Below are 27,997 nucleotides of genomic sequence, written 5' to 3' on the forward strand. Positions count from 1 at the left end.
ACACAACAGTCATAGAATGGATTTCACTTTTGAAGTATGGGCTCTCTTAAGTAGTGTTTTATTTGACTTCAGATAACAGATTTCTGCCAGCGGAAAAGCGACCGTTCATCATACGAAGTGGATGAACTTCCTGTTACTGAACAAGAGCTGCGGAAATTAAGGAATCCAGTTACAGAGCAGGAATTGGAAGTAAGTTTTAAATATTGTATATTTATCTCTTTGATCATCAGTTTGTTTAGATGGAATCTTGGTTTGTGATTTTCTCAGTTTAGAACTACTCTTTTCTTTCTATCCCTTATGAGTTCTAAGTATAGGTGTTGCTTGGTGCTGTTTAATATTTCACAACATGAATATGTGATATGTTATGTAAATGATAGCTAAAGTTTATGTGGAATCAGAACATAACAAATGTTGCTAAAATAAGATGACAATAAAGGAAGCAAACCAATTTGAATTTAAGGCAGAATTTAAGGAAGAGAATAAGGAAGCTAGAGTTTCTTTGTTGCTGTTGTTGCGGGGAGGCCCAGTTGACCTGACATCTTCCTTTCCCTCTCCCTCTTTGGGCTTCGAGAAGAGAAAGTTTGACAAGGAAGCTAAGGTAAACATAAAAAAGACACATTTATTTGTTATTTATTTAGTGAAGTGCCGATGTGTGAAGCTCTGTACCGGATGTTATGGAAGTTTAGTGAATAACTTATTACGAGCTTTCATTCCAATAGGGAGAAAGATTCTCAAATGATTACGTTCCTAGAGTAAAATTCAGAAAGTCACCTGTGCTCAGATGGAGGTATCATCAAATCCCTCTGGAGTTCTGGTTGGGTTGGGGAGTGCACCTAGAGGGGAAGGCTTCTAGTGAGGTGATGGTATTTGAGCTATCAGGGTGAATAATAGGACTCACCTAAGTGATTTTCATCTGTTCAGAAGTAGAGAGATTTAAAGCCATTTATTTCCCTGTACTCTACTGGCTACCTTGAACTCTGTTTTAAACGGTCATCAGTGTGCCATATTTTGGTTTCCCTTCAGGTGCTTGTGAAGTTGGAAGGTGGAATCGGGTTGTCCTTAATTAATAAAGTCCCAGAAGAACTGGTCTTTGCAAGCCTTACAGGAATCAGTGTGCACTATACACAGCTGGCAACCAGTCACATGCTTGAACTCAACATACAGGATGTACAGGTGAGAGGGGCAGTTTTCATGCTGAACACCCAAACAGATCCAATGTTTGATGTTGTAAAACTTTAACATGTCAAAGAAGGTACCTTATTGTGGCCTTCAAAAGATCATTCTATGAAGTAGTTGTTTCTGCCTAGATTTGTTTCACCAATTTTTCTCTACAGAAGAATTCTGAAATAATAGCTATTCCATAAATAATTTATTTTAGATAACTCTGGCAAGGTGACATGAAGGAAGATGATCCATAGTTCTCGGTCTCGCCAATAAACCAACAATAACAACAGAAGGAAATTACCTAAATATCAGTGGAAGGAATTGAGGTTCACATTGAGGTCTTAGTTATCTAGTGCTGCTGTCACAGAAATACCACAAGTGGATGGCTTTAATAAACAGAAATTTATTTTTCACACTTAGGAGGCTAGAAGTCTGTATTCAGGGTGCCAGCTCTAGGAAAAGGCTTTTTATCTCTGTCATCTCTGGAAGAAGGTCCTTGTCTCTTCTGAGCTTCTGCTCCTGGGCAGTCTTCATGTGGCTTGGCATCTCTCTTCCCCCACCTCTGCTTGCTAGCTTGTGTTTAGTCTCTTTTACATCTCAAAAATTATATCATGCATTATCAAAAAGAACATTTGAATATATACCCTGAAGCACGATGCTGTCAGTGATAGGAAAATATCCATATGCCTACAAAGAAGACCAGTTAATATGACTATCATTCAAATTTACGCACCAACCACTAATGCCAAAGATGAAGAAATTGAAGATTTTTACCAGCTTCTGTAGTCTGAAATTGGTAGAACATGCAACCAGGATGCATTGATAATTACCGGTGATTGGAATGCAGAAGTTGGAAATGAAGAGGGATCAGTAGTTGGAAAATATGATCTTGGTGATAGAGACAACACTGGAGATCCCAAGATAGAATTTTGGAAGACCAACAACCTATTCATTGCAAATACCTTTTTTCAACAATATAAATGGCAGCTATACATGTGGACCTCGTCAGATGGAATGCACAGGAATCAAATTGACTATGTATGTCGAAAGAGATGATGGAGAAGCTCAATATCATCAGTCAGAACAAGGCCAGGGGCCAACTGCAGAACAGACCATCAATTGCTCATATGCAAGTTCAAGTTGAAGCTGAAGAAAATTAAAACAAGTGACGAGAGCCAAAGTATTATCTTAGTGTATCCCATTTGAATTTAGAGACCATCACAAGAATAGATTTGATGCATTGAACACTAGTGACCAAAGACCAGACGAATTGTGGGATTACATCAAGGATATCATACATGAACAAAGCAAAAGGTCATTAAAAAGACAGGAAAGAAAGAAAAGACCAAAATGGATGTCCAAAGATACTCTGAAACTTACTCTTGAACATAGAGTAGCTAAAGCAAATGGAAGAAACAATCACGTAAAAGAGCTGAACAGACGATTACAAAGGGCAGTTTGAGAAACAGAGTAAAGCATTAAAATGAAATGTACAAAGACCTGGAGGTAGAAAACCAAAAGGGGAGAACACGCATGGCATTCCTCAAGCTGAAAGAACTGAAGAAAAAATCCAAGCCTTGAGTTGCAATACTGAAGGATTCTATGGGTAAAATATTGAATGATACAGGAAGCATCAAAAGAAGATGTAAGGAATATATAGAGTCACTGTACCAAAAACAATTGGTCAATATTCAGCCATTTTAGGAGGTAACATGATCAAGAAGCAATGATACTGAAGGAAGAAATCTGTGATCATTAAGGTTCTGTGTCAACTTGACTGGGCCATGATTCTCAGTGGTTTGGCAGTTATGATGTGGTTTGGCAGTCATATGATGATCAGATCACTTCTGTGATGAGATTTGATATAATGTGTTCATCTCTGTGATGAGATCTGCTGTGAGTAGCCGTCATTTGAAAGCGGAGTTTCCATGGGGTTGTGGCCTGCATCAAATATAAGTGGACTCCCTGGCAAGCCTTGCAGGCTTTTGCTTGCTCTGGATCCTGCAGCGGACCCCTGTTCATCTGACCTCTTGTTCTTGGGACTTGAGCTAGCAGCTTACCTGTGGTATTACTTGACGATCTTAAAATTGGTTGGTCTTCACAGTCTGTAAGCAAGAACCCTGCTGGATGACCAGCTGATCTTGGGTTCACCAGCCACCATGACTACGTAAATCAGAAGTCTCTAGCCTGACCTATGGATTTGGGCTGTTCCAGCCTCTACAACTGTGTGAGCCATTTCCTTGATATAAATCTCTATATAGATATTTATATGCTTTACTGGTTTTGCTTCTCTAGAGAACCCAGCCTAAGACAAAGTCTAAGCTGCACTGAAGGCAGTGGTGAAAAACAAGGCTCCAGGAATTGATGGAATACCAATTGAGATGTTTCAACAAATGGATGCCATGCTGGAAACACTTGGCCATCTAAGCCAAGAAAATTGGAAGAGAGCTATTTGGCCAGTGGAATGGAAGAGATCCATATTTGTGCCTGTTCCCAAGAAAGGTGATCCAACAGAATGCAGAAATTATCAAACAGTATCATTAATATCGCACACAAGTAGAATTTTGCTGACGGTAATTTAAAAACGATTGCAGCAGTACATTGACAGAACTGCCAGAAATTCAAGCTGGATTCAGAAGAGATGTGGAATGAGGGATATCATTGCTCATATCAGATGGATCTTGCTGAAAGCAGAGAATACCAGAAAGATGTTTACCTATATTTTATGGACTATGCAAACATTCAACTGTGTAGATCATAACAAATTATGTATAACATTGCAAAGAATGGGAATTCCAGAATACTTAATTGTGCTCATGAAGAATCTGTGCATAGAGCAAGAAGCAATTGTTCAAACTTTACAAGGGAATACTGTGCTGTTTAAAATCAGGAAAGGTGTGCGTCAGCGTTGTATCCTTTCACCATACTTATTCAATCTGTATGCTGAGCAAATAATCCGAGAAGCCAAACTATATGAAGAAGAATGTGGCATCAGGATTGGAGGAAGACTATTGACAACCTGTGAGATACAGATGATACAGCCTTGCTTGCTGAAAGTGAAAAGTCAAGTGAGGATTTGACATACTTATTGGTGAAGATCAAAGACTACAGCTTTCAGTATAGATTATACCTCAACATAAAGAAAACAAAAATCCTTACAACCGGACCAATAAGCAACATTATGATAAGTGGAGAAAAGATTGAAGTTGTCAAGGATTTCATTTTACTTGGATCCATAATCAACACCCATGGAAGCAGCAGTCAAGAACTCAAATGAAGTATTGCATTAGGCGAATCTGATGCAAAAGAACTCTTTAAAGTGTTAAAAAGCAAAGATGTCACTTTGAGGACTAAGATATGTCTGACTCAAATGTGGTTTTTTCAGTCATCTCATGTGCGAAAGCTGGACAATGAATACGGACGACTGAAGAATTGATGCCTTTAAATGATGGTGTTGGCAAAGAATATTGAATATACCATGGACTGCCAGGAGAACGAACGAATCTGTCTTGGAAGAAGTACAGCCAGAATGTTCCTTAGAAGCAAGGATGGCGAGACTTCGTCACATGTATATTTAAAATGTTATCAGGAGGGATCATTCCATGGAGAAGCACATCATGCTTGGTAAAGTAGAGGGTCAGTGAAAAAGAGGAAGACCCTCAGTGAAATGGACTGACTCAGTGTCTGCAACAATGGGCTCAAACATAGCAACAATTGTGAAGATGGCGCAAGACCAGGCAGTGTTTTGTTCTGTTGTACATAGGGTCGCTATGAGTCAGAACTGACTCATTGGCACTTAACAACAATAGAGAGTGAAAACGGGAACCAGACTTCTAGTTTTTGCCAAGGTGGAGTAACAGAGACCAGATTTACTCTCCTATCTAAAGCAACTCCAGAATTCAGATAAAATACATTAAACAGTAATCCCATCAGGCAGTAAAGGACAGTGATCGCTAAGAGATGGGAAACAAAAGAGGTGAGCCCTGCAGTTGCCCCAGTTTACCACCTTGAGAGCATTTCCAAGCTTTCGCACGGGAAGTGGGACTGAGATGGAACCCAGCAGACTGGAAGAGTTGAAAAAACAGAGCTGAGTGTCTTGAGAGACCAAGGCAACTAGAGTTCGTAGGACAGTGTACGTGGGAGGAGAAGTTTGCATAGAGAGAAAAATCTGGAGATCTACTGAGGGTCCCTCTGAGTATTCAGCAGAGTACCGATCAACGATATATGAGGAAACTACCATTCAAACCATCTAAAAGAGTTAGAGGGGACACTGCCTGGTACTCACACAGGGCTGGGAATGGTGCTTGTTCTCGTGAGCCAGAATGGAAAAACTCACTATTCACGGGACATTGGAAAAAGTGACTCAGGGAAGCTTGCCTCAGTGGTGAGGAATCACTAGCCCTAGACCAAACACTGTTCCAGACCTGTCTAACAAATCATAAAAGGAGGATCTGAAAGGATCAATCTGTTTCTAAGTAAGTCAACTGTATCCCTTAACGAAGCTCAAGAATATATATAGGAATACAAAAAATATCTAGCACCTAACAAAGTGAAATTCACACTACCTGGCATCCTATCAAAGATTGCCAGGTATGCAAAGAACCAGAATAATATTATCTATAATGAGGAGAATAATCAATTGAAACTGACCCAGAGATGACACAGATGTTGGAATTTTTAGAGAAGGACATTAAACTTGTTATAACTGTATTCCATGTGTTCAAAAAGTTTAGCAGAGATATAGAAGATATAAAAGGACTCAAACTTCTAGAGATTAAAATTACAATGTATGAAATGAGAAATACACTGGATGGACTTAACAGCAAAATAACACAATGCAGAAGAAGAGATTAGTGAACTTGAAGGCATAGCAGGAGCTGACCCAAAGGTTGGTGGTTTGAACCCACCCAGCAGCTCCACAGGAGAAAAACCTGGCGATTGCTTCTGTAAAGATTACAGCTTAGAAAACCTTATGGAGCAGCTCTGCTCTGTCACGTGGGTCTCTATGAGTTGGAATCGACTCAGCGGTACCTAACAGCAAGGAAAGCATGGCAATGTTAACTGTCCAGGATGAAATACACAGAGAAAAAAATAAATGCAAAAAAAAAAAGGAAAGAAAAGAAACCAGCATCAGTGACCAGCATGACAATGTCTGGCAACTTATGTGTGAGTAATTAGGCCCCCAAAGGAGAGGAGGAAACAAACACAAATTTGAAGAAATTATGGCCACAAATTTTCCAAAGTTAATGAAAATTATGAACCCACAGATCTAAGAAGCTCATTGAACCCCAAACACAAAAAATAATTAGCAAAATTATACCAAAACCCCAAAAAACCAAACCCAGTGCCGTCGAGTCAATTCCGACTCATAGCAACCCTATAGGACAGAGTAGAACTGCCCCCATAGAGTTACCGAGGAGTGCCTGGCGGATTTGAACTGCCAACCCCTTGGTTAGCAGCCGTAGCATTTAACCACTACGCCACCAGGGTTTCCAAATTATACCAAGGTACATCTTAATCATATTACTCAAAACTAGTGATAAAGCAACCAGAGGAAAAAAGACGTGTTATGTACAGAGGAACAAAAATGAGAATTACAACAGATTTCTTGTTGGCAACAATGCAAGTGAGAGGACAATATGCAACACGTTTAAAGTACTGAAAGAAAAAACTTGTCAACCTGGAATTCTATGCCTGGCGAGATATCTTTTAAAACCTAAAATGAAATAGAGACGTTTTTCAGACATACAGACGCTAAAAGAATTCATTACCAGCCGACCCACACTACCAAAAATGTTTAAGGACATTCTTCAGGCAGAAGGAAAGTGATACCAGATGGAAAAATGGATCTACACAATGGAATTAAAGCACCTGGAATGATAACAAAATATGTAAATATATAAGGTGGTTTTCTTCTTATTTAAACCTCTTTAAAAGATAATTGCTTAAAAATAATAACACCGTATTGTGAAGTTTATAACATATGTAAGAGTAAAATGCATGACAGCAGTAGCTGTCCTGGGGCCATGGGTATGGAAGTATATTATTGTAAGCCTCTTATATGTGAAATGGAATAATCTCATTTGAATGTAGACTGATAAGTTAAAGATGAATACTACAAACCCTAAAGCAACCACCACAATAACAAGACAAAGAATTATAGCTAATAATTCAACAAAAGATTCCACAGCAGAAGTAGAAAGTCTTTGATCTTCATCAGTAAGTGTTTCAAGTCCTCTTCACTTTCAGCAAGCAAGGTTGTGTCATCTGCATATCACAGGTTGTTAATGAGTCTTCCACCAATTCTGATGCCTCATTCTTGTTCATATAGTCCAGCTTCTCCGGTTATTTACTCAGCATGTGGATTGAATAAGTATGGTAAAAGGATACAACCCTGAAGCACACCTTTCCTGATTTTAAACCAGTCAGTATCCTCTTGTTATTCACTCCAGATAATCAGTTAGTATACCTTGTATCAAAGGTATTTGGGGAAAGAACAAAGGTAAGGTCAGAATAAGATGAGGTCTTTATTGTCATTTCTCATATTGGATGTGATAGGTAATGATTCATTCACTCAGTTAATTATTACTGAGCATTGACTGTGCCAGACACAGGACTGGGCTCTAGAGATACAGCTATAACCAAAACAGATGAGGTCTCTGCCCCCCTTAAGCTAACAGTTTAGGGAGGGAATCAGGTATAAATGAGCAAGCAAGCAAATAAATAGTTGCAAATTGTGATCATTGCTATGAAGGAATAAAGACGATTAGTGCCATTTTACATAAGGTGGTCCTAGAAGATCTTCCTAAGGAAGAGAGTTGAGCTGAAACCGGAGGAAGAGAATGAACAACCCATTGAGAAGAATACTAGGGGGAAAATGTTCTAGGAGAATTCAAAGACCCTGAGGGAGGAGGGACTTGCCACCATTTGAGAAGCAATAGGGAGACTGGTGTGTCTAGATTGTGAGGAAACTGGAAGAGAGTGGTACGTGATATAGATGGAGAAGTTGGCAATATCCAGACCATGCAGGGCCTTGTAGGCTGTAGTGAAGAGTTTCGGTTTTATCCTAAGAGAAAGAGAAACCCCTGAAGGGTATAAAGAAAGGAGGAACATGACCTGATTTAGATTTTTTAAAAAATGACCGGCTGCTGTATAGACTACATTGTAGGGGCAAGAATTGAAGTAGGAAAAAGTGGAAAGTGCTCTGAGTCTCACCTTTACCCCTATACTTGGAGAGCTAACAGAAGGGAATTAGCAGTGATTATACGAAATGGCTGCCAAGTGGGAATCCATGCAGTGTACTAGAAGGGGCAAAGGATTTGGTGCCAGGAATATCTGCACTTGAATCTCAACTCTTCCACTTGCTAGATCTGTGAATGTGGGCAGATAATTTAACCTGTCTAAGCTTCTATTTGTTGTTGTTGTTAGGTGCTGTCGAGTTGATTCTGACTCACAGTGACCCTGTGTACAACAGAGTGAAACACTGCCCGGTCCCATGCCGTCCTCACAATCCGTGATATTCTTGAGCCTATTGTTGCAGCCACTGTGTTAGTTCATCTTGTTGAGAGTCTTCCTCTTTTTTGCTGACCCTCTACCAAGTGTGGTGTCCTTCTCCAGGAAGTGATCTCTCCTGATAATATGTCCAAAGTATGAGACATAGTCTTGCCATCTTTGCTTCTAAGGAGCACTCTGGTTGTACTTCTTCCAAGACAGATTTGTTCATTCTTTTGGCAGTCCATGGTATATTCAATATTCTTCGCCAACACCACAATTCAAAGGAGTTAATTCTTCAGTCTTCCTTATTCATCGTCCAGCTTTCACATGCATATGAGGTGATTGAAAACACCATGGCTTGGGTCAGACGCACCTTAGTCTTCAAGCTTCTTCGCTTTTCAACACTTGAAAGAGGTCTTTTGTGGCAGATTTGCCCAATGCAATGTGTCTTCTGATTTCTTGACTGCTCCTCCCATGGGTGTTGATTGTGGATCCAAGTCAAATGAAATCCTTGACAACTTCAGTCTTTTCTCCATTTATCATGATGTTGCTTATTGTTCCAGTTGTGAGGGTTTTTGTTTTCTTTATGTTGAGGTGTAATCCATACTGAAGGCTGTGGTCTTTGATCTTCATCAGTAAGTGCTTCATGTCCTCTTCTGGACTATATGAAGAAGAATGTTGGCATCAGGATTGGAGGAAGACACATTAACAACCTGCGTTATGCAGATGACACAACCATGCTTGCTGAAAGTGAAGAGGACTTGAAGCTTCTGTTTACTTGTTTGTAAAATGGCGAGGGTATAATACTTACCCTTCAGGGTTGCATTAAATGATATGTTTGGTGGTGTGAAGAAAGTATACCTAGGGGCACCCAACAGATGCCATCTCATCATTCTTCTTCCTGGTGTGGACCTGTGGTGTAAACAGAAAGTGAAGAGGGCTGCCTCGTGCAGTGACCCTCCGGACATTCATGAACACTTATGTGTAGAGAGTGTACTCTCCGTTATGGTGCTGATTGGGGCTGGGTGAATAATATAGTTGCTCATGCCTCTGACTTAATCATTTCAGTCTTGAGAAGGGAGCTGACTTTAGGACAGGCAAGTGCTTCCATTTGGTAACTGTCTGAGCTACTGATTCTCTAAATTTAGTTGTCTTACTTTAAGGAAATTTGGGGTGAGAGAGAAGCATTGATAGCATAGTGGCTAAGATGCTGGCCTTAGTATCAGACAGACCTGGATTCAAGTTCTAGTTCTGTCACTGACAGAATTAATGCCCTTAGGCAAGGGCCTCTCTCCTCAGCTTCTTCATCTGTTAAATGATAGTATGATAGTACTTTACTCATGAGGCTGTGAAAAGGATTACAGCAGAACCCTTCGATTAATAACATCGACATAGGTTTCATGTGACTCGAAGAGGTAGGTAACGTATATGAAGTGACTAGCATAATGCTTGGCACATGATACTTAATAAAGTATAGCTCTATTGTTATTACCACTGTATTATTATTACCTGTCTTCACTGGGAATCTATTTTTCCAGCTGCTATTCAGATAGAGTAAAATGGTAAGGGTACTTTCCGAGTATCCTGTATATTATAAAAACCAAAAAAACCAAACCTGTTGCCATTGAGTCGATTCCAACTCATAGCAACACTATAGGACAGAGTAGAACTGCCCCGTAGGGTTTCCAAGGAGTGGCTGATGAATTTGAACTGTTGACCTTTTGGTTAGCAGCCAAACACTTAACCACTGTGCTACCAGGGCTGCTGTATTAAGACCCCACTAAAAGGTAAAAATGAGAACTGAGTGACTTCTCTGTCTTTGTTTTGTGGCTTTTGCATGTCCTAGGTGGACAATCAGCTTATCGGTACCACTCAGCCCTTCATGCTCTATGTGACACCCCTGAGCAACGAGAACGAGGTCATTGAGACAGGTCCTGCTGTGCAAGTCAATGCTGTGAAGTTCCCCAGTAAAAGCGCACTGACCAACATCTACAAGGTAGTCTGAGGGGGAGGCTGGTGGGGCTGATACCATGCCAGAAGGCTGATTGGTTCTCTGACAGCCAAGTCGCACAGCGTAGTGCAGGGTGTTAATGGAGATAGTTCTAGGGGGTTAAGCCATGTGTAACTTTCTAACTTGTTTAGGGAAATTTAAAGGAACTTCTCTTAGCACTTTGTATTCTCATTTGTGTATTTAATGACCACGCAAGCAATAGTACTGAGATCCTAGGGGACAGAGCCTGTGTTCATCAGAGTGAAGTACCTGTAGGAAACCATAGCATCTTCTAGATTGACCAGGACCAACCACAATCTGGATATATTTTTAAAAATAGAATAAGCCAGAAATTATTGGAAAATGGGTAGGAGGGCTGTGACCTTAGGACAGACATCCTGGAGAGTCCACAGACACACTGTTTACCAAAAGCAGACAATTCAGAAGTGACAAACTCTCCTTCCTGGAGAAATCTCCATGTGTAAGCCGGCTAGTTTAGCAGCCAACTCTGGACAAAGTGGGAGGTGACTAAGAGATTGCTTCCATATTTATGGTCCTTTGTCACCAGTGCTGATGGGACCAGGCCCACCTGCAGCCCTCAAATCCACAGGCTCAGTCATGCTGCTCCTTAAACTAGCAGCTGCCCTCTGAGCACCTTATGTAAAGCACATCCCACACAGCGCATCTGAGACCATAGTCCCGACTAACGAGACACAGATGCCCTTGGACCAGATAGTAGGGTGGTGAATTGTCAACTAAACATCTTTTGGAGTTCTTGGTTAATGGTAACCATAGAGAGAAGGAGAGATGGGCCAGATATCATTTGCTAATATGTCTCTGATTATAAAATCATGTGAGTAAAGAAACCATGGCATGTTATTGGGACCTTGGAAATGGCACAGATGAAAGTACCTTCTGTTGTTCACACTGTAAATCAGAATTTGTTTATCTCTAGCATCTGATGATCACGGCTCAGAGATTCACCGTGCAAATTGAGGAGAAATTGCTCCTCAAGCTGCTAAGTTTCTTCGGCTATGACCAAGCAGAATCAGGTAATGATGAGTGTTCTAAGTTTGTATCTGAGAATTGGCCCAATGATGGCAGTGAAAACAGGTAGCCTCTGGATGCTTGACAAGCTCACTTTCCACTTCGCAGCCTGAGCTAGCCGCTAAGTTTGTATTTCAGTTTTTCTTTGTCACAGTATTGCTTGTTATGTGAGTTATACCTGTGTACTGTGGCAGCCAACTCAGAGTGTCTTCTGGTATCCCAGCATATCCAGTGGTAAGCCCTTGGGAAGCAGTATACTATTCTTCTTTGCTTCGTGTTTTTTGATTCATCTGCTCTAGGATAAGAGAAGTGATGTTAGTCATTTAGCAAACTGCCTTGTTTCCTAACATTTGTTTATTAAACAGACTCAGGGCCAAGAATCAGAAATCCCTTGGGCATTTCCTTTGGTTTAGTTGAGAAAAAAAAAATTGGCTGGCCTCAACCCCTCAACTTTTGACATCCATACCCTTATGCATTAATGTAATTACAAAGGTTTCTGTGTAGTTCCTTTACTCTTGTCTTTGGGGAGGAGAGTAAGATAAGCTATTTGAAAACCCAGATTTCCAGCTGCTACAGAAATGATTTAGCCACTGTTTCTTTATTTAAGATTTCACATCATGGCATTTTCTTCTGCTTTTAGATTGATATTACAGGGCTGTGTATACACAGCTTAGAAAGAATTAAATAATGCCGAGTTGTTCGAAAAAGAAAAAAACCAAACCAGTTGCCATCGAATCAATTCCGACTCATAGTGACCCTGTAGGACAGGGTAGAACTGCCCTATAGAGTTTCCAAGAAGCACCTGGTGGATTTGAACTGCTGACCTTTTGATTAGCAACTGTAGCACTTCACCACTGCACCACCAGGGTTTCCTAGTTGCTTGAAGGCACAACTAAGTATTGAGCTTGAAGAAATGATAAGACAGACTTTTTATGTTTACTTGCTCATGTTGGCTACAGAAAAACAAAACATTGAGGACACATACTTACGTACATACATACACACAATGCAAGAAAAATATTTTGTCTCTTTTTATCCCAGAGTTAGATTTTAAGCTTTAAGTGTAACTGGGATCATGAGCAAGGTTCCCATCTGTTTAAAGCTGTGTTTTCCAGTTGGGGTTGGAACTCCAGTGCTGCTTGTATTCAGAGGGCCACTTGGGACCTTGCCTGCCAGGTAGCTGTACTATCTTGGTACCTTCCTGGGACCTTTTACTTTCAGTTTGTTTCTGCATGCTTTTCTTGTAACTGGCTTTACATAAATTTGTCCCCAAGCATAAGGGACATTGTATAGTGAATTTAGACTTTTGTATAATCTTTGCCTGCTTTTTCTTGGAGCATCTCCCCTCCTTCCTATCATTTTTTTCTGATTCTCGTGCGCAGATAGGAAGGTTTCTGTTGCAGTTCCCCCCCATCTACTCCCCCCACCCCCCCATATATAGAAATAATAGCTTACAGCCTAAGTTTGTTTGATAAGTAGACATGTACAGTTTCTCTGGCTTTATTTCTAAGGCACATGAAGCCAAGTGAAAATACGTCCCCATATGGGTGCCCATCATCAAGTATGGGTCATCCTTGACTTACGATGTATTTGAGTTACAACAAACCGAACTTATGACCATTTCATTTCTTTTTTCTTTGGACATCTTATCATTAGTAATATGTACTACATACGAGGTTGTAGCGCGTACTTTGCTGATGTTATTGTTCTCAGATGTTCATTTGCAGATATTCAAAGATAGGATTTATAAAAATACTGATAATAAAAGGCAGTACTAGTGAAAACTTAAAAAAAAAAAAAAGACATATTCGACTTACCTCAGAACCAACTTACAATGGAGTCCTTGAGGCCCAGTCCTGTCGAAAGTTGTGGACTACCTGTACAAAGAGGACATTGTTGTGTTTTAGCCCATGTTAATCCTTTTTACTTCACAGGGTAGCAAGTAGAAAACCTGCCTTGATTATCCTATTGAAGTGGATGCCCGCCATGGGAGAAAGGGTGCTGCTTGTAGTGATGTCAGTTTTTTATAGCCTGCAGCCTGTTTCTTTTCAAGCATTATATTTCATTCAGATTTATTATTTAATTGGTGATATTGTTCACTATGATTCAGTTAAGCTACATGCCACATCCCTATTTGGATATCATGTCATGAAATAGATAATCTGGGTCACTTGTAATAATAATAATCATGGTTTCTAGAAAGCCCACCACCAGCAAACAAACCATGACCTTTGGCTTTCCCACCTGGATTATTTTGTCCAAAGTTGATATCTGCCAGATGATATAGAGTCACAAGTTAAAAGAGTAAGCTAGTCTACTTTTTTGATAAACAACATGAAACAGATCTGCTTTTATAAAGAAATGACATCAGGATATGTACACATTACTGAGCCCTTGAAAACTAAATTTATAGAGATGGATGTTTACATTTTTTCAATGCGAATGCAAGTATCTAAATCATGAGACTACAGGAGATTCAAGTTTTTTAAAATTCTGTCTTTGTACCAGAGGTAGAAAAATATGATGAGAAGCTCCATGAAGAGACAGCCGAGCAAGGTGGAACACCAATTCGATACTACTTTGAAAATCTTAAGATCAGTGTCCCCCAGATCAAGCTGAGTGTGTTCACCTCCAACAAGCTGCCATTGGACCTAAAGGTGAGCTGACATCTGGGTAGATTTCAAAACATGACTTTTCCTTGGAAAGGACTGAGTGTGATACTATTTGCATTTTCTGGCCAGCATTATCATTTGTAGGGGGTGTTTTTACAGGCTTCATTTTGTAGAAGGTTCATTGACTTATGAAGGAGCCCTGGTTGTACAGTGGTTAAATACTCGGCTGCTAAATGAACGATTGGTGGTTTGAACCCACCAGCTGACCCTCAGGAGAAAGATGTGGCAGTCTGCTACTGTAAAGATTACAGCCTTGGAAACCTTATGGGGCAGTTCTAGTCTGTCCTGTAGGGTTGCTATGAATCAGAATCAACTCGATGGCAACAGGTTTTATTGACTCATATATTTCTTTTTCTTTTTTATGTTTAAATATGACTTTGATAAAGATTAAGGAGTAACAAAAGAGAATAAACACAGAGAATTACGTACAGCCCATCTATTCTCTGCTTAGCTCCTGGCTGTGCCCTTAGACTCCAGAGAAAAACCAAAACCAAGACAGTATCTTCTTCTTTGTGCCCAATACTGGCTGCCCTCCCAACTCTTTCTCCCTCTCTAAGTACCCACCGCTTCTTGAATGGTGAACACTGGGAATGTTACCACCTTCAGGGAAGACTCAGCCACATAGTTGCTGAGGCGTGACCTCACATATCACTACATCAAGATGTAATACTACTGTTGAACATCGTGCTCTGCATTTGGCAAACATAGCCTAAACGCCAGCTTATTTTCGCCAATAAAATATATTTTAAGGAAGGGACAGGGCTGGGATTCAAATCCAAGTCTATCTAACTCTGAAGTATGTATTTTTTCACTGTCCTATCCTGTCCTGTAGGATATAAAGAATCAGAATTTTAGAGCTACAGGAGACCTTAATGATCCCCTTACTCAATAGACAAGGAAACTGAAGTTCAAAGCGTTTTGCTACTCAAGCCTTTGTAGCCAGGTAGTCAGAGGAGCAGAAGTAGAACCCAGGTGATTGTTAGAAAGTCTTTTCTTAGGGTAAGTCTAAATATGCTTGCCTGCAGCTTGGGCCCACTGGTTATGGTTCTCTCCTCTGTTGCCCTTGAAGATGGTTATCAAAGGACCACCTCCCCACTAACCACCAATATAAGGCTCTTTTCCCACTTACCTATACTGCCTTCTCTAAGATGCTGCATGATGGTCTCTCTTTCTGAACAGGAGCAACCAGAGATATGAGCACATAAGTAATGAACCTGGAGTCATAAATGCAGATGCCTACAGGGCTATGCTAGTCATGAGATAAGTGAAGCAGTGTGGTGGGGGCCGTGGCACACTGTGCGTGCATGCTTCATCTGAAGGGGCAGCTGCCACTCAGCTGCAGGCAATGTTGTCACACAGAAATGTGAACCCAGTACGGTCAGATCTTCAGATTTTTAAAGAGAAGCCGGAAATGCGGATTTTAATGTGGAATCTCCTGGTTTTTCAACGTTGGCAACCAATTCAAGTTTTTTGCTGTTGTTTTTTAAACCTTGTGGGCCCAACTAAACACATGTGTGGGCCTCATGTGGCACATGGTTTGCCAACTCGCCACTTCTAAAATAGACTTACAGGTAATGAGACAGTCGTCTGGTCAAGATCAGATCACATTGGAATATGGGTAGGAGAAGGGCGACTGCTTCATGGAGGTGGCAGTCAGGATAAGCAGCTGGGAGTGTGCTGGTCAGGATACCCATCGCCCAGGCAGCCTCCTAAGAGCAGTTGCCAGTGTACCCTGTTCCACCCTCAACTGGCTGGCTGCTTAATTTGCTTTAATTTCATGTTTCCCAGGAGACTGAAGATACTTATAATTAGCATGGGAGTGGGGGAAAACCATGGGAAAACCACTATCTTGCTAATATCCACAAGTATCCACTTGACTTATGTGACCCTTTGGAATGGGTTTGTTTGATAAAGCAGATATTCCCCCAGAACACTTGGCACTCACCCAACAAACCAATGTTAAGCATTTCCTGAGAGTTGAGGACTTCTCTCTTTTTTTAATCATCTTGCTAAGAAACGCAGATACCTAACTATTCCTTTCTAATTGCTCCCAGCAGAAAACTTTTCCCCAGACCGACAAATGCAGCATGATTTTCTTCAGTTAAAGTAGCTCGGGCCCACCCCCAGTTGTATGGTATTGATGCTGGCGTGTGCGCTCTGTATACAATCAACTGGAAATCATTTAAGTCGAATGTTTCATCTGGCACTGTACATTTTCAAGGCATTTTTCAGACGATTGTTAAACAAATTAAACGGAGCAGCCCTGTTACGAGGTGTGTGGGGCACACAGTGCAGTGAGGTAATGTTTCAGGCAGGGCACTGGGAATTGGGACTTGAGAGTTTAATTCTCAGCTTGTGGAAGTCACCGTTTTACTGTGTCTTGAGTTCTCCTAGTGGAGTTTGGGGCTCATAAAATAATGTCATTTATTCAGAGTTTTCTAACAGAGTAATATCCTTTTATTAGTAGCTCTTAGGAAGGGCAATATGCTCTTTTAGATGAATATGTCATCGCTAAAAGTATGTGCTTAGGAAATAGAGCCCCATCCCGGAACAAAGTCACAAGAGTCTGACTAAAAGGTAACTATGTCTTTGGTTTTGAAGGAATAATTATCTTGATTCTCCTGACTCCAGGCCAGAAGTGAGGCTGTCAAAAATCTCTGAAGGGTATATTGTTGCCATATATAGCGTCTGCTCAGAAGGTCTCAAAGCATTTTCACATCTGCAATCTCAACTGAATTCCTTACTCCGTGATGGAAGAAGGGGGAGATAATAGTTCGGTTTCACAAATGCAGCGATGAAGGCACAGCCTCTCCCTGCCCCCGTTTCTCCATTATTCTCCCAAGTTTCCGTGTTAGTTTGCACAGTAATATAAAAGATGCCAGGTAGTTTGTATGTTTGTTTGTTTTTTATGTTTTAAGATCAAAAGAAACCAGGAGCTTTTAAAAGGTTTCACAAGGTGGCCTACAGCAGTCCTTTTCCCATTTAGAGCATTGGGGTATTACAAAAGAAGGGCTTTAATTGAGCAATCTAGTTTGGAAGAAAACCCACATTTTAATGGTCAGAGAAAGAGAGAGAAGGTGGGGGTAAGGGGGGATTTCAAACAAAGACACTATTTAAAAAGCCTAAAACTGTCTTCTGAAAGGCTTGAAATAATTTGTTGGGAAACTTCAGACCCTTTACTTTTTTCCTCCTCTCCGTAAATAAAAACCAGATTTGTTAAAAGGAAAAAGGATCCAGTATTGTTAATTGTATTTCAGAAAGTGCTAGAGAGGGAAATATCCCTGTAGTTTTAAACACTGTCCCAAGAGGGAAATGGGCAAATACACTGCTTCACATAAACAGTCACTATGTACCATAAATAAACCTTTAAAGAATGAATTCCAGACAGTTTTGTTTAATGCAGGATAAACTAAGAAAGGAAAGGACATGGCCCAGGGAATAGCTTGCGATCTGAGACCTTATGGCATATGGACAGGTATTCTTTCAACCGTAAGTTTTTGGAAGGCCTCGGCAGTTTTTTCTGGGGAGGTAGAAATAGACAGTTTCCTATTTTTATTAGGAACCTCTGAACACAGCATTGCTTTCTCCAGAACCCATTTTATTACAGGAAACTGTCTGCTACTTGAGTAAATAAGCATCAACTTTGTATACTAGTGTATTTGACCCGTCATTTTGTTACTACAAGAAAAAGCCCTTTTGATTCTTTCCTTCTTGTTGTTTATACTTTGGCTGACCAGCTCAACCTGAAGGTGGCAGAATAATTCACACCAACATGCTGTCTCTAGTACTTTTAATCAAGGGAGGCCCCAAAGCAGTAAATGAGTAGGTAAGGATAATTTTTACTTCAGGACCAGAATATTTCTTTGGTTCAGACAAAACATTTCACTCATCTAGAAAGGAGATAGTGTCAGTCCTGAGGGTTTTAACTGAGTAGAGGTTTCAAAGCCTTTGGTACTATGTGTGTTTGGTTGCAGTGAGGAAGTTGGGGTAAAAAGCTTTTTATCTCAAGCCTTTGTTTTGGTCTCATTTCCTCTTCTCTGAGAAGAAATTAATTTTCAGAGTCATACTGGCAAGACAAAGTGCTGAACTGATAGTCAGTACCCAGCTTTCCTAGCATATTTACTGTGTGGCTCTAAACAAAACAGCTAAGCCTTTAGTGCCACAGTGTGAAATCAGGCAAATAATGCCTGCTCACTTCGTTATCACTCACCAAGAGCTTTGGTGAGGCACGTATGAAGGAAGAGCAGAAAGTATTTCAGGAGAAATAATGTAATGCTCCATTCTAGTCTTCATGCTTTTCACCTAATAGGTAGTTAGTATTGTAAAAATGAACATGCTCAAGTCTTGACTCTACTAATAACTAGCCGCACCACTTTAGGTCATCCTCTTAACATTTCTTGTGTTTTATTTATTTAAAAAAAAATATGTTAGATTATATTAGCTAGAATATGCTCTTATATCTCTTAAATGTTTTCTTCTAGAGTTATTTAGTAGGAGTGAATTCCGAAAGCACCAAATCTTGTCTTTCTAGAGTCCCCTGCCATATTTGACATTGCTAACCTTCCTATTCTTGTTCTTTACTTCTGTCCTTTTTTGGTTCTTTTACTCTTATATTTGTTTCTTCTCTTTTTCACTGTTTTCTTTTACTCTATTCTTTCTTTCCCTAATCCATAGCTTTAAGAACTGTTTTTTCCTCTGTGAACTGTCTGGTCATATCACTTGTCCATTTTTCTATCAGGTTGTTGATTTTTTTTTATCTTGTCTAATTTTAGAAGCTCGTTATATAAGTTTGTCTTTGATGTAAGTTGCAAGTTTTTTTTTCCAGGTTTTCATCTCTTTAATTTTTTTGTGTTTTTTAAATCATAGATAAGCTTTTCATTTTTATGTTGTCACATTTATCAATCTTCTGCCTTTTTGTATCTGAATTGTGAGTCACAGGAAAGTCTTTCTCACTCTCTGGTTTTAGAAAATGTTATCCATGTTTTCTTCTATTATACAGTTTCATTTTAATTAAGCATACTATTGTTCTAAAATAATTTAGGGCTACCTCTGAAAATATACACAAAAAATATTTAAAAATAAGTGAGAGAAAAGAGTGTTAGTAAATTACACATGAAATTTTAATATGTAGTAAAGTTATTTTAGTTCAGTGGAGAATATATACTTTTTTTTTTTTTGACTTTTATTGAGCTTCAAGTAAACGTTTACAAATCAAGTCAGACTGTCACATATAAGTTTATATACACCTTACTCCATATTCCCACTTGCTCTCCCCCTAATGAGTCAGCCCTTCCAGTCTTTCCTTTCATGACAATTTTGCCAGCTTCCAACTCTCTCTATCCTCCCATCCCCACTCCAGACAGGAGATGCCAACACAGTCTCAAGTGTCCACCTGATACAAATAGCTCACTCTTCATCAGCATCTCTCTCCTACCCACTGTCCAGTCCCTTCCATGTTTGATGAGTTGTCTTCGGGAATGGTTCCCGTCCTGGGCCAACAGAAGGTTTGGGGACCATGACCTCCGGGATTCCTCTAGTCTCAGCCAGACCATTAAGTATGGTCTTTTTATGGGAATTTGGGGTCTGCATCCCACTGATCTCCTGCTCCCTCAGGGGTTCTCTGTTGTGCTCCCTGTCAGGGCAGTCATCGATTGTGGCCGGGCACCAACTAGTTCTTCTGGTCTCAGGATGATGTAAGTCTCTGGTTCATGTGGCCCTTTCTGTCTCTTGGGCTCTTAGTTATCGTGTGACCTTGGTGTTCTTCATTCTTCTTTGATCCAGGTGGGTTGAGACCAATTGATGCTTCACAGATGGCAGCTTGTTAGCATTTAAGACCCCAGACACCACATTTCAAAGTGGGATGCAGAATGTTTTCATAATAGAATTATTTTGCCAATTGACTTAGAAGTCCCTTTAAACCATGGTCCCCAAACCCCCGCCCTTGCTCCGCTGACCTTTGAAGCATTCATTTTATCCCGGAAACTTCTTTGCTTTTGGTCCAGTCCAGTTGATCTGACCTTCCATGTATTGAGTATTGTCCTTCCTTTCACCTAAAGCAGTTCTTATCTATTAACTAATCAGTAAAAAAACCCTCTCCCACCCTCCCCCCACCCCTGTAACCACAAAAGTATGTGTTCTTCGCAGTTTATACTATTTCTCAAGATCTTATAATAGTGGTCTTATACAATATTTGTCCTTTTGCCTCTGACTAATTTCGCTCAGCATAATGCCTTCCAGATTCCTCCATGTTATGAAATGTTTCACAGATTCTTCACTGTTCTTTAGCGATGCGTAGTATTCCATTGTGTGAATATACCACAATTTATTTACCCATTCATCCGTTGATGGACACCTTGGTTGCTTCCAGCTTTTTGCTATTGTAAACAGAGCTGCAATAAACATGGGTGTGCATATATCTGTTTGTGTAAAGGCTCTTATTTCTCTAGGATATATTCCGAGGAGTGGGATTTCTGGGTTGTATGGTAGTTCTATTTCTAACTTTTTAAGATAATACCAGATAGATTTCCAAAGTGGTTGTACCATTTTACATTCCCACCAGCAGTGTATAAGAGTTCCAATCTCTCCGCAGCCTCTCCAACATTTATTATTTTGTGTTTTTTGGATTAATGCCAGCCTTGCTGGTGTGAGATGAAATCTCATCGTAGTTTTAATTTGCGTTTCTCTAATGGCTAATGATCGAGAGCATTTTCTCATGTATCTGTTAGCTGCCTGAATATCTTCTTTAGTGAAGTGCGTGTTCCTATCCTTTGCCCACTTCTTGATTGGGTTGTTTGTCTTTTTGTGGTTCAGTTTTGACAGAATCATATGGATTTTAGAGATCAGGTGCTGGTCGGAGATGTCATAGCTGAAAATTCTTTCCCAGTCTGTAGGTGGTCTTTTTACTCTTTTGGTGAAGTCTTTAGATGAGCATAGGTGTTTGATTTTTAGGAGTTCCCAGTTATCTGGTTTCTCTTCGTCATTTTTACTAATGTTTTGTATTCTGTTTATGCCTTGTATTAGGGCTCCTGAGGTTGTCCCTATTTTTTCTTCCATGATCTTTATCGCTTTAGTCTTTATGTTTAGGTCTTTGATCCACTTGGAGTTAGTTTTTGTGCATGGTGTGAGGTATGGGTCCTGTTTCATTTTTTTGCAAATGGATATCCAGTTATGCCAGCACCGTTTGTTAAAAAGACTATCTTTTCCCCAATTAACTGACACTGGGCCTTTGTCAAATATCAGCTGCTCATATGTGGATGGATTTATATCTGGGTTCTCAATTCTGTTCCATTGGTCTATGTGCCTGTTGTTGTACCAGTACCAGGCTGTTTTGACTACTGTGGCTGTATAATAGGTTCTGAAATCAGGTGGAGTGAGGCCCCCCACTTTCTTCTTCTTTTTCAGTAAAGCTTTACTTATCCGAGGCTTTATATACACTTTTTGATAAATGGTATTAGACTAACTAGATAACCATATGGAAACACGTAAAATCAGATTTATTCTTCGCACTCTACTTAAGGATAAATTCCAACTGGATCTGAGATTTACTAACATTATTAGTGTGAAAAAGTATTTCACATTGAAAAAGGAGGAATATTTGGCATGCTCTCTAAAAACCTTGAAATATCAATTATGCTAAATAAAAATATAATCTGAAAATAGAGCATATCCAGCAAATGTGGACTGTCCTGTAGCAAACCAAAACCAGCTGAGAACTACAAGAAAAGCTAGATAGAAAAAAATCTGCTAGAAGGCATTGAAAAATTACCAATGCAGCTAGGACTTGAGGGTCCAGGATTTACAAGAAGAGGGAAATTCGATAGGGTTAGCCCAGCGTTTGATTCTGTGCTTTTATTCTTGAGGCATTTTCTAATTTGTAAGTGTTTGGGAGAAAGGTAGAGAAGCCAGGCAAAAAGCAGCTGCCAAAAGGCAGAAAATTTAAGTAAAGCTTTTGGCAGTCTCATGGGACTGGCAAGGCAAAAGTTAGACTGTTTCTACTAAGAGAGCTGGGACTGACCCCAATAGTGTAAGGCACATTTTTTCTTAAGGCATTTGCTAATTTCTAAGTGACCCAGTCTGAGAGAAGCACTTTTTGGCAGCCAAGAGGTTGAAGGGCTATAAGGAGTTTTCAGCACTCTTAGGGTTAAAAGTGAAAGAATGGCTTTGGTTTTCACTTGAGACTGCTGAAGGACTAAACTAGGTATTATAAAGACTGAAATAGACCAAGCCATGTAGCAAAAGCCCAAACCCCCTTGGATTAAGATATTATGCCTCTTACTTTAGCTGCTTACCAGAGTTAAATACTCATCCAAAGTCTCTACAAGTTTTCATACACAGTGTCTCATTCAATCACAAATTGCCAGATTTACAGAGAGATGAGACCAAGAGAAAAAACAGACGCTAGAGATCGACCCCCAGGTGATCCAGATGTTGCTATTATCAGACACAGAATTTAAAATAACAATAGTGTGTTTAAGAAATTTACTAGAAGACTATAATTTATTTTTTTAAAAAAGAATCAAATAATAAAGGAAGATTGTAGACCAGTTTTTTTCATGAACATAAAAGAAGAAAAATCTAAGCAAAATATCAGCAAATCAAATATAGCAATATATAAAAAGGACAGTATAATCAAATCGGGTTTATTCTAGGAATGCAAGGTTAGTTTAACACTTCCAAATCAATGGTGTGCTTCTTTTTGGTGTGAAATTAACAGGCTAATTCTAAAATTTATATAGTGATTAAAAAAAAATGCAGAGTAGCCAAGGTAATCCTTAAGAAAAAGAACAATATCAGAGGGCTTCACTGTATTAGATTTCAAGACTTATTATAAAGCTATAGTAATTATTGATTGATTGATAGATATTGATGGTATAGTATTGAGAAAAGGAAGACAAAATAAAATATTAAAGAGAATCTAGAAACAGACACATAAGTACAGTCACTTGATTTATGACAGAGTTTATACTGTACTGCAGTACTGAAAAGGATGGCCTTTTCAATAAATATTACTGGGTCAATTAGATATCCATCTGGAAAAAATGAATCTTAGTCTCTACCTCACACCATAATTAAAAACAAGTCAAATAGAGTATAGATTTAAATCTGAAGAGTAGAACAATGAAACTTATAAGTAAACATATGAGCATATCTTTATGACCTTGGTATAGATAGTAATTTTTAAAACAAGACAAAGAAAGCACTTACCGTAAGGAAAAGATTGGTAAATTGGATTTCTTTAAACTGAAGAACTTCCGATCATCATTTAAAGAGTAGTAAGACAACTCACAGAATGGGAGAAGATATTTGCAATGTGTCGATTTGACAAACAGCTTGTATCCAGAATATGTAAGAAAAACTCTTAGAAAGCAATAAGAAAAAGACGACCCACTAGAAAAATGGGTAAAAGGCTTGACAGAAATGGGCAAAAGACTTCACAGAAAAGGATGTCCAAATGGCCCATATCCATATTAAAAATTATGCCATCACATACCCATCAGACTATCTGTTTTTAAGAAAAGCTGTCTGTACTAAGTGTTGTTACGTGCACAGCAAAACGAAACACTGCCTGGTCCTGTGCCATCCTTACCATCGTTGTTATACTTGCGCTTATTGTTGAAGCCACTGTGTCAGTCTACCTTATTGAGGGTCTTCCTCTTTTCTGCTGACCCTGTACTTTGCCAAGCATGATGCCCTTCTCCAGAGACTGATCCCTCCTGACGACATGTCCAAAGTATGTAAGATGCAGTCTCGCCATCCTTGCTTCTAAGGAGCATTCTGGTTGTACTTCTTTCAAGACAGATTTGTTCATTCTTTTGGCAGTCTGTGGTATATTTCAATATTCTTCGCCAACACCACAATTCAAAGGCATCAATTCTTTTTCGGTCTTCCTTATTCATTGTCCAGCTTTCACATGCCTACGATGCGATTGAAAATACCATGGCTTGGGTCAGGCCCACCTTAGTCTTCAGTGTGACATCTTTGCTCTTCAACACTTTGAAGAGGTCCTTTGCAGCAGATTTACCCAACGCGATGCATCGTTTGATTTCTTGACTGCTGCTTCCATGGCTGTTGATTGTGGATCCAAGTAAAATGAAATCCTTAACAACTTCAGTCTTTTCCCTGTTTATCATTATGTTGCTCATTGGTCCAGGTGTGAGGATTTTTGTTTTCTTTATGTTGAGGTGCAATCCATACTGAAGGCTGTGGTCTTTGATCTTCATTAGTAAGTGCTTCAAGTCCTCTTCACTTTCAGCAAGCATGGTTGTGTCATCTGCATAACGCAGGTTGTTAATCAGTCTTCCTCCAATCCTGATGCCCCATTCTTCTTCATATAGTCCAGCTTCTTGGATTATTTGCTCAGCATACAGATTGAATAGGTATGGTGAAAGGATACAACCCTGATGCACACCTTTCCTGCCTTTAAGCCAATCAGTATCCCCTTTTTCTGTCCGAACAACTGCCTCTTGGTAAAGGTTCCTTCCTCATGAGCACAATTAAGTGTTCCGGAATTCCCATTCTTCCCAATGTTATCCATCATTTGTTATGATCCACACAGTCGAATGCCTTTGCATAGTCAGTAAAACACAGGTAAACATCCTTCTGGTATTCTCTACTTTCAGCCAGGATCCATCTGACATCAGCAATGATATCCGTGGTTCCACATCCTCTTCTGAATCTGGCCTGAATTTCTGGAGGTTCCCTGTGAATATACTGCTGCAGCCATTTTTGAATGATCTTCAGCAAAATTTTGCTTGCGTGTGATTTTAATGATATTGTTCTATAATTTCCACATTCAGTTGGATCACCTTTCTTGGGAATAGGCATAAATATGGATCTCTTCCAGTTGGCCAGGAAGCTGTCTTCCATATTTCTTGGCATAGATGAGGGAGCACCTCCAGTGCTGCATCCGTTTGTTGAAATATCTCAATTGATATTCCATCAATTCCTGGAGCCTTGTTTTTTGCCAATGCTTTCAGAGCAGCTTGGACTTCTTCCTTCAGTACCATCGGTTGCTGATCATATGCTACCTTTTGAAATGGTTGAACATCGACTAATTCTTTTTGGTGTAATGACTCTGTGTGTTCCTTCCACCTTCTTTTGATACTTCCTGTGGCATTTAATATTTTCCCCACAGAATCCTTCACTATTGCAACTTGAAGCTTGAATTTTTTCTTAAGTTCTTTCAGCTTGAGAAATGCCCAGTGTGTTTTTCCCTTTTGGTTTTCTATCTCCAGCTCTTTGCACATGTCATTATAATACTTTCCTTTGTCTCCTCGAGCCGCCTTTTGAAATCTTCTGTTCAGTTCTTTTAAAACTTCATTAATTCTTCTTTTGCTTTAGCTGCTCGACGTTTGAGAGCAAGTTTCAGAGTCTCCTCTGACATCCATCTTGGTCTTTTCTTTCTTTGCTGCCTTTTCAATGACCTCTTGCTTTCTTCATGTATGATGTCCTTGATGTCATTCCACAACTTGTCTGGTCTTTGGTCACTAGTGTTCAATGCGTCAAATCTATTCTTCAGATGGTCTCTAAATTCAGGTGGGATTTACTCAGGGTCATATTTTGGTTCACATAGACTTGCTCCAATTTTCTTCAGTTTCAGCTTGAACTTGCATATGAGCAGTTGATGGTTTGTCCCACAGTCGGCCCTGGCCTTGTTCTGACTGGTGATACTGAGCTTTTCCATCATCTCTTTCCACAGATGTAGTCAGTTTGATTTCTGTGTGTTCCATCTGACGAGGTCCATGTGTGTAGTCGCCGTTCATGTTGGTGAAAGAAGGTATTTGCAATGAAGAAGTCGTTGTTCTTGCAAAATTCTGTCATTCCCTCTCTGGCACTGTTTCTGTCACCAAGGCCGTATTTTCCAACTACTGATCCTTCTTCATTTCCAGCTTTTGCATTCCAATCACCAGTAATTATCAATGCATCTTGATTGCATGTTTGATCAATTTCAGACTGCAGCAGCTGATAAAAATCTTCTATTTTTCTTCATCTTTGACCTTAGTGGTTGGTGTGTAAATTTGAATAATAGTCGTATTAACTGGTCTTCCTTGTAGGCGTTTGGATGTTATCCTATCACTGACAGCGTTATTCTTCAGGATAGACCTTGAAATGTTCTTTTTGATGGTGAATGCAACACCATTCCTCTTCGAGTTGTCATTCCCAGAATAGTAGACTATATGGTTGTCTGATTCAAAATGGCCGATACCAGTCCATTTCAGATCTAATGTTGATGAGGATATGGAATAGCATGAAATTTCATATACTGCTGGAAGCAGCAGAAACTAGTTCTACCACTTTGGAAAAGTGTTTGACAGTGCATACTAAGGTTGAACATGTGCATTCTTTATGACTCAACAATTCCACTCTTAGGTATATATCCAAGAAAAATGCATACAAATATGTGCCAAAAGACATGTCCAAGAATGTTTAGCATTTTTCATAATAGCCAGAAATTTGAAACAATCTAAGTATTGAACACAACAAATCAGTTGTGTTTTTATTCCTACAATGGAATACTATAAAAACTATATAGCAATGAAAATCAGTATACTACAGTTGTATGCAATAACCTAACAAATATCACAAACTTAATGTCGACTATAAGATGTGGCCACAACAATGGGCTCAAGCATGACAGTGATCATGAGGATGGCACAGGACCAGGCAATATTTCATTCTGTTGTACATATGGTCACTATGAGTTGGAACCCACTCAATGGCACCTAACAACGACAACAAAGAAGAAGCTACACACAAAAAAGTACATACTAATGATTTCTTCATTACAAAATTCAAAGCAGGAAAAACTAATATATGATAGCAGAAGTCAGGATAGTGGTTGTCTTTGGGGAAGAGGGAAGGGGTAGTGATTGGGAGAAGGTGGTGGTTACATGGTTGTGTTCACTTTTGGAAAAAATCATCGAACTGCACATTTGATTAATATACTTTTCTGTACATGTGGTACACTTCAGTGAAAAATGAAACATAACAAACACACAGATACAAAGCAGACCAGAAGGGATTATGCTGTGACACTAACAGTGTTTATTTCTGTGTGATGGATGTGACTTTGGGTGATATATGTATTTTTTAATCTAATTTTTAGTTTTAATTATAGGGAAAAATCCTTATTTATAAATATAGAAACCTTGACCCTCATTGGCAAGTTAACATCACTTATAGCCCTGGAAGTGATGCTTAAAGTATGTCATTTTCTTTCTTCCTTAATTAGGCCCTAAAAAGTACCTTGGGATTTCCATTGATTCGGTTTGAAGACGCTGTGATTAACCTGGATCCATTTACTCGGGTACACCCCTATGAGACCAAGGAGTTTATCATCAATGATATCCTCAAACATTTCCAGGAGGTGAGCTTTGTAGTCGAATTTATGGTTGGAGCATAAGAAGAATGTGCTTGTTTTTGTTGTTCGGGAATTTTGGTTACTAAGGCATTGCTACTGAGAACCCAGTTAAACATTTCAGCTCTGTTTGTTGAGTTTTGGGGTCAGGTCACATCCCGTAAAAGCCATAAACATCATAAAAATTCTAAAACAGTGCATTTGACTTATGAGCTCTTAGTCTTATTCCTAAGAACTTGTCTCTGGGACTTCCACTGGATTAATCACGACTGT

At 39.5% G+C, this 27,997-nt stretch overlaps 1 protein-coding gene across 6 annotated transcripts in view; it reads left to right on the forward strand.

Annotated features, from left to right (window-relative positions):
• Positions 1 to 27,997, forward strand: part of VPS13D (vacuolar protein sorting 13 homolog D) — a 273,685-nt gene that overhangs the window by 134,980 nt on the left and 110,708 nt on the right. For all 6 annotated transcript variants that reach the window (XM_049877954.1, XM_049877956.1, XM_049877957.1 and 3 more), the window contains 6 exons: positions 73 to 189; positions 1,024 to 1,173; positions 10,505 to 10,654; positions 11,604 to 11,700; positions 14,204 to 14,352; positions 27,599 to 27,733. In XM_049877954.1, coding sequence (XP_049733911.1) covers positions 73 to 189; positions 1,024 to 1,173; positions 10,505 to 10,654; positions 11,604 to 11,700; positions 14,204 to 14,352; positions 27,599 to 27,733 — 798 coding nt within the window. The remainder of the gene's footprint in view (positions 1 to 72; positions 190 to 1,023; positions 1,174 to 10,504; positions 10,655 to 11,603; positions 11,701 to 14,203; positions 14,353 to 27,598; positions 27,734 to 27,997) is intronic.

The sequence above is a fragment of the Elephas maximus genome, chromosome 3 (genome assembly GCF_024166365.1).
Source record: "Elephas maximus indicus isolate mEleMax1 chromosome 3, mEleMax1 primary haplotype, whole genome shotgun sequence".
Lineage (NCBI taxonomy): Eukaryota > Metazoa > Chordata > Mammalia > Proboscidea > Elephantidae > Elephas > Elephas maximus.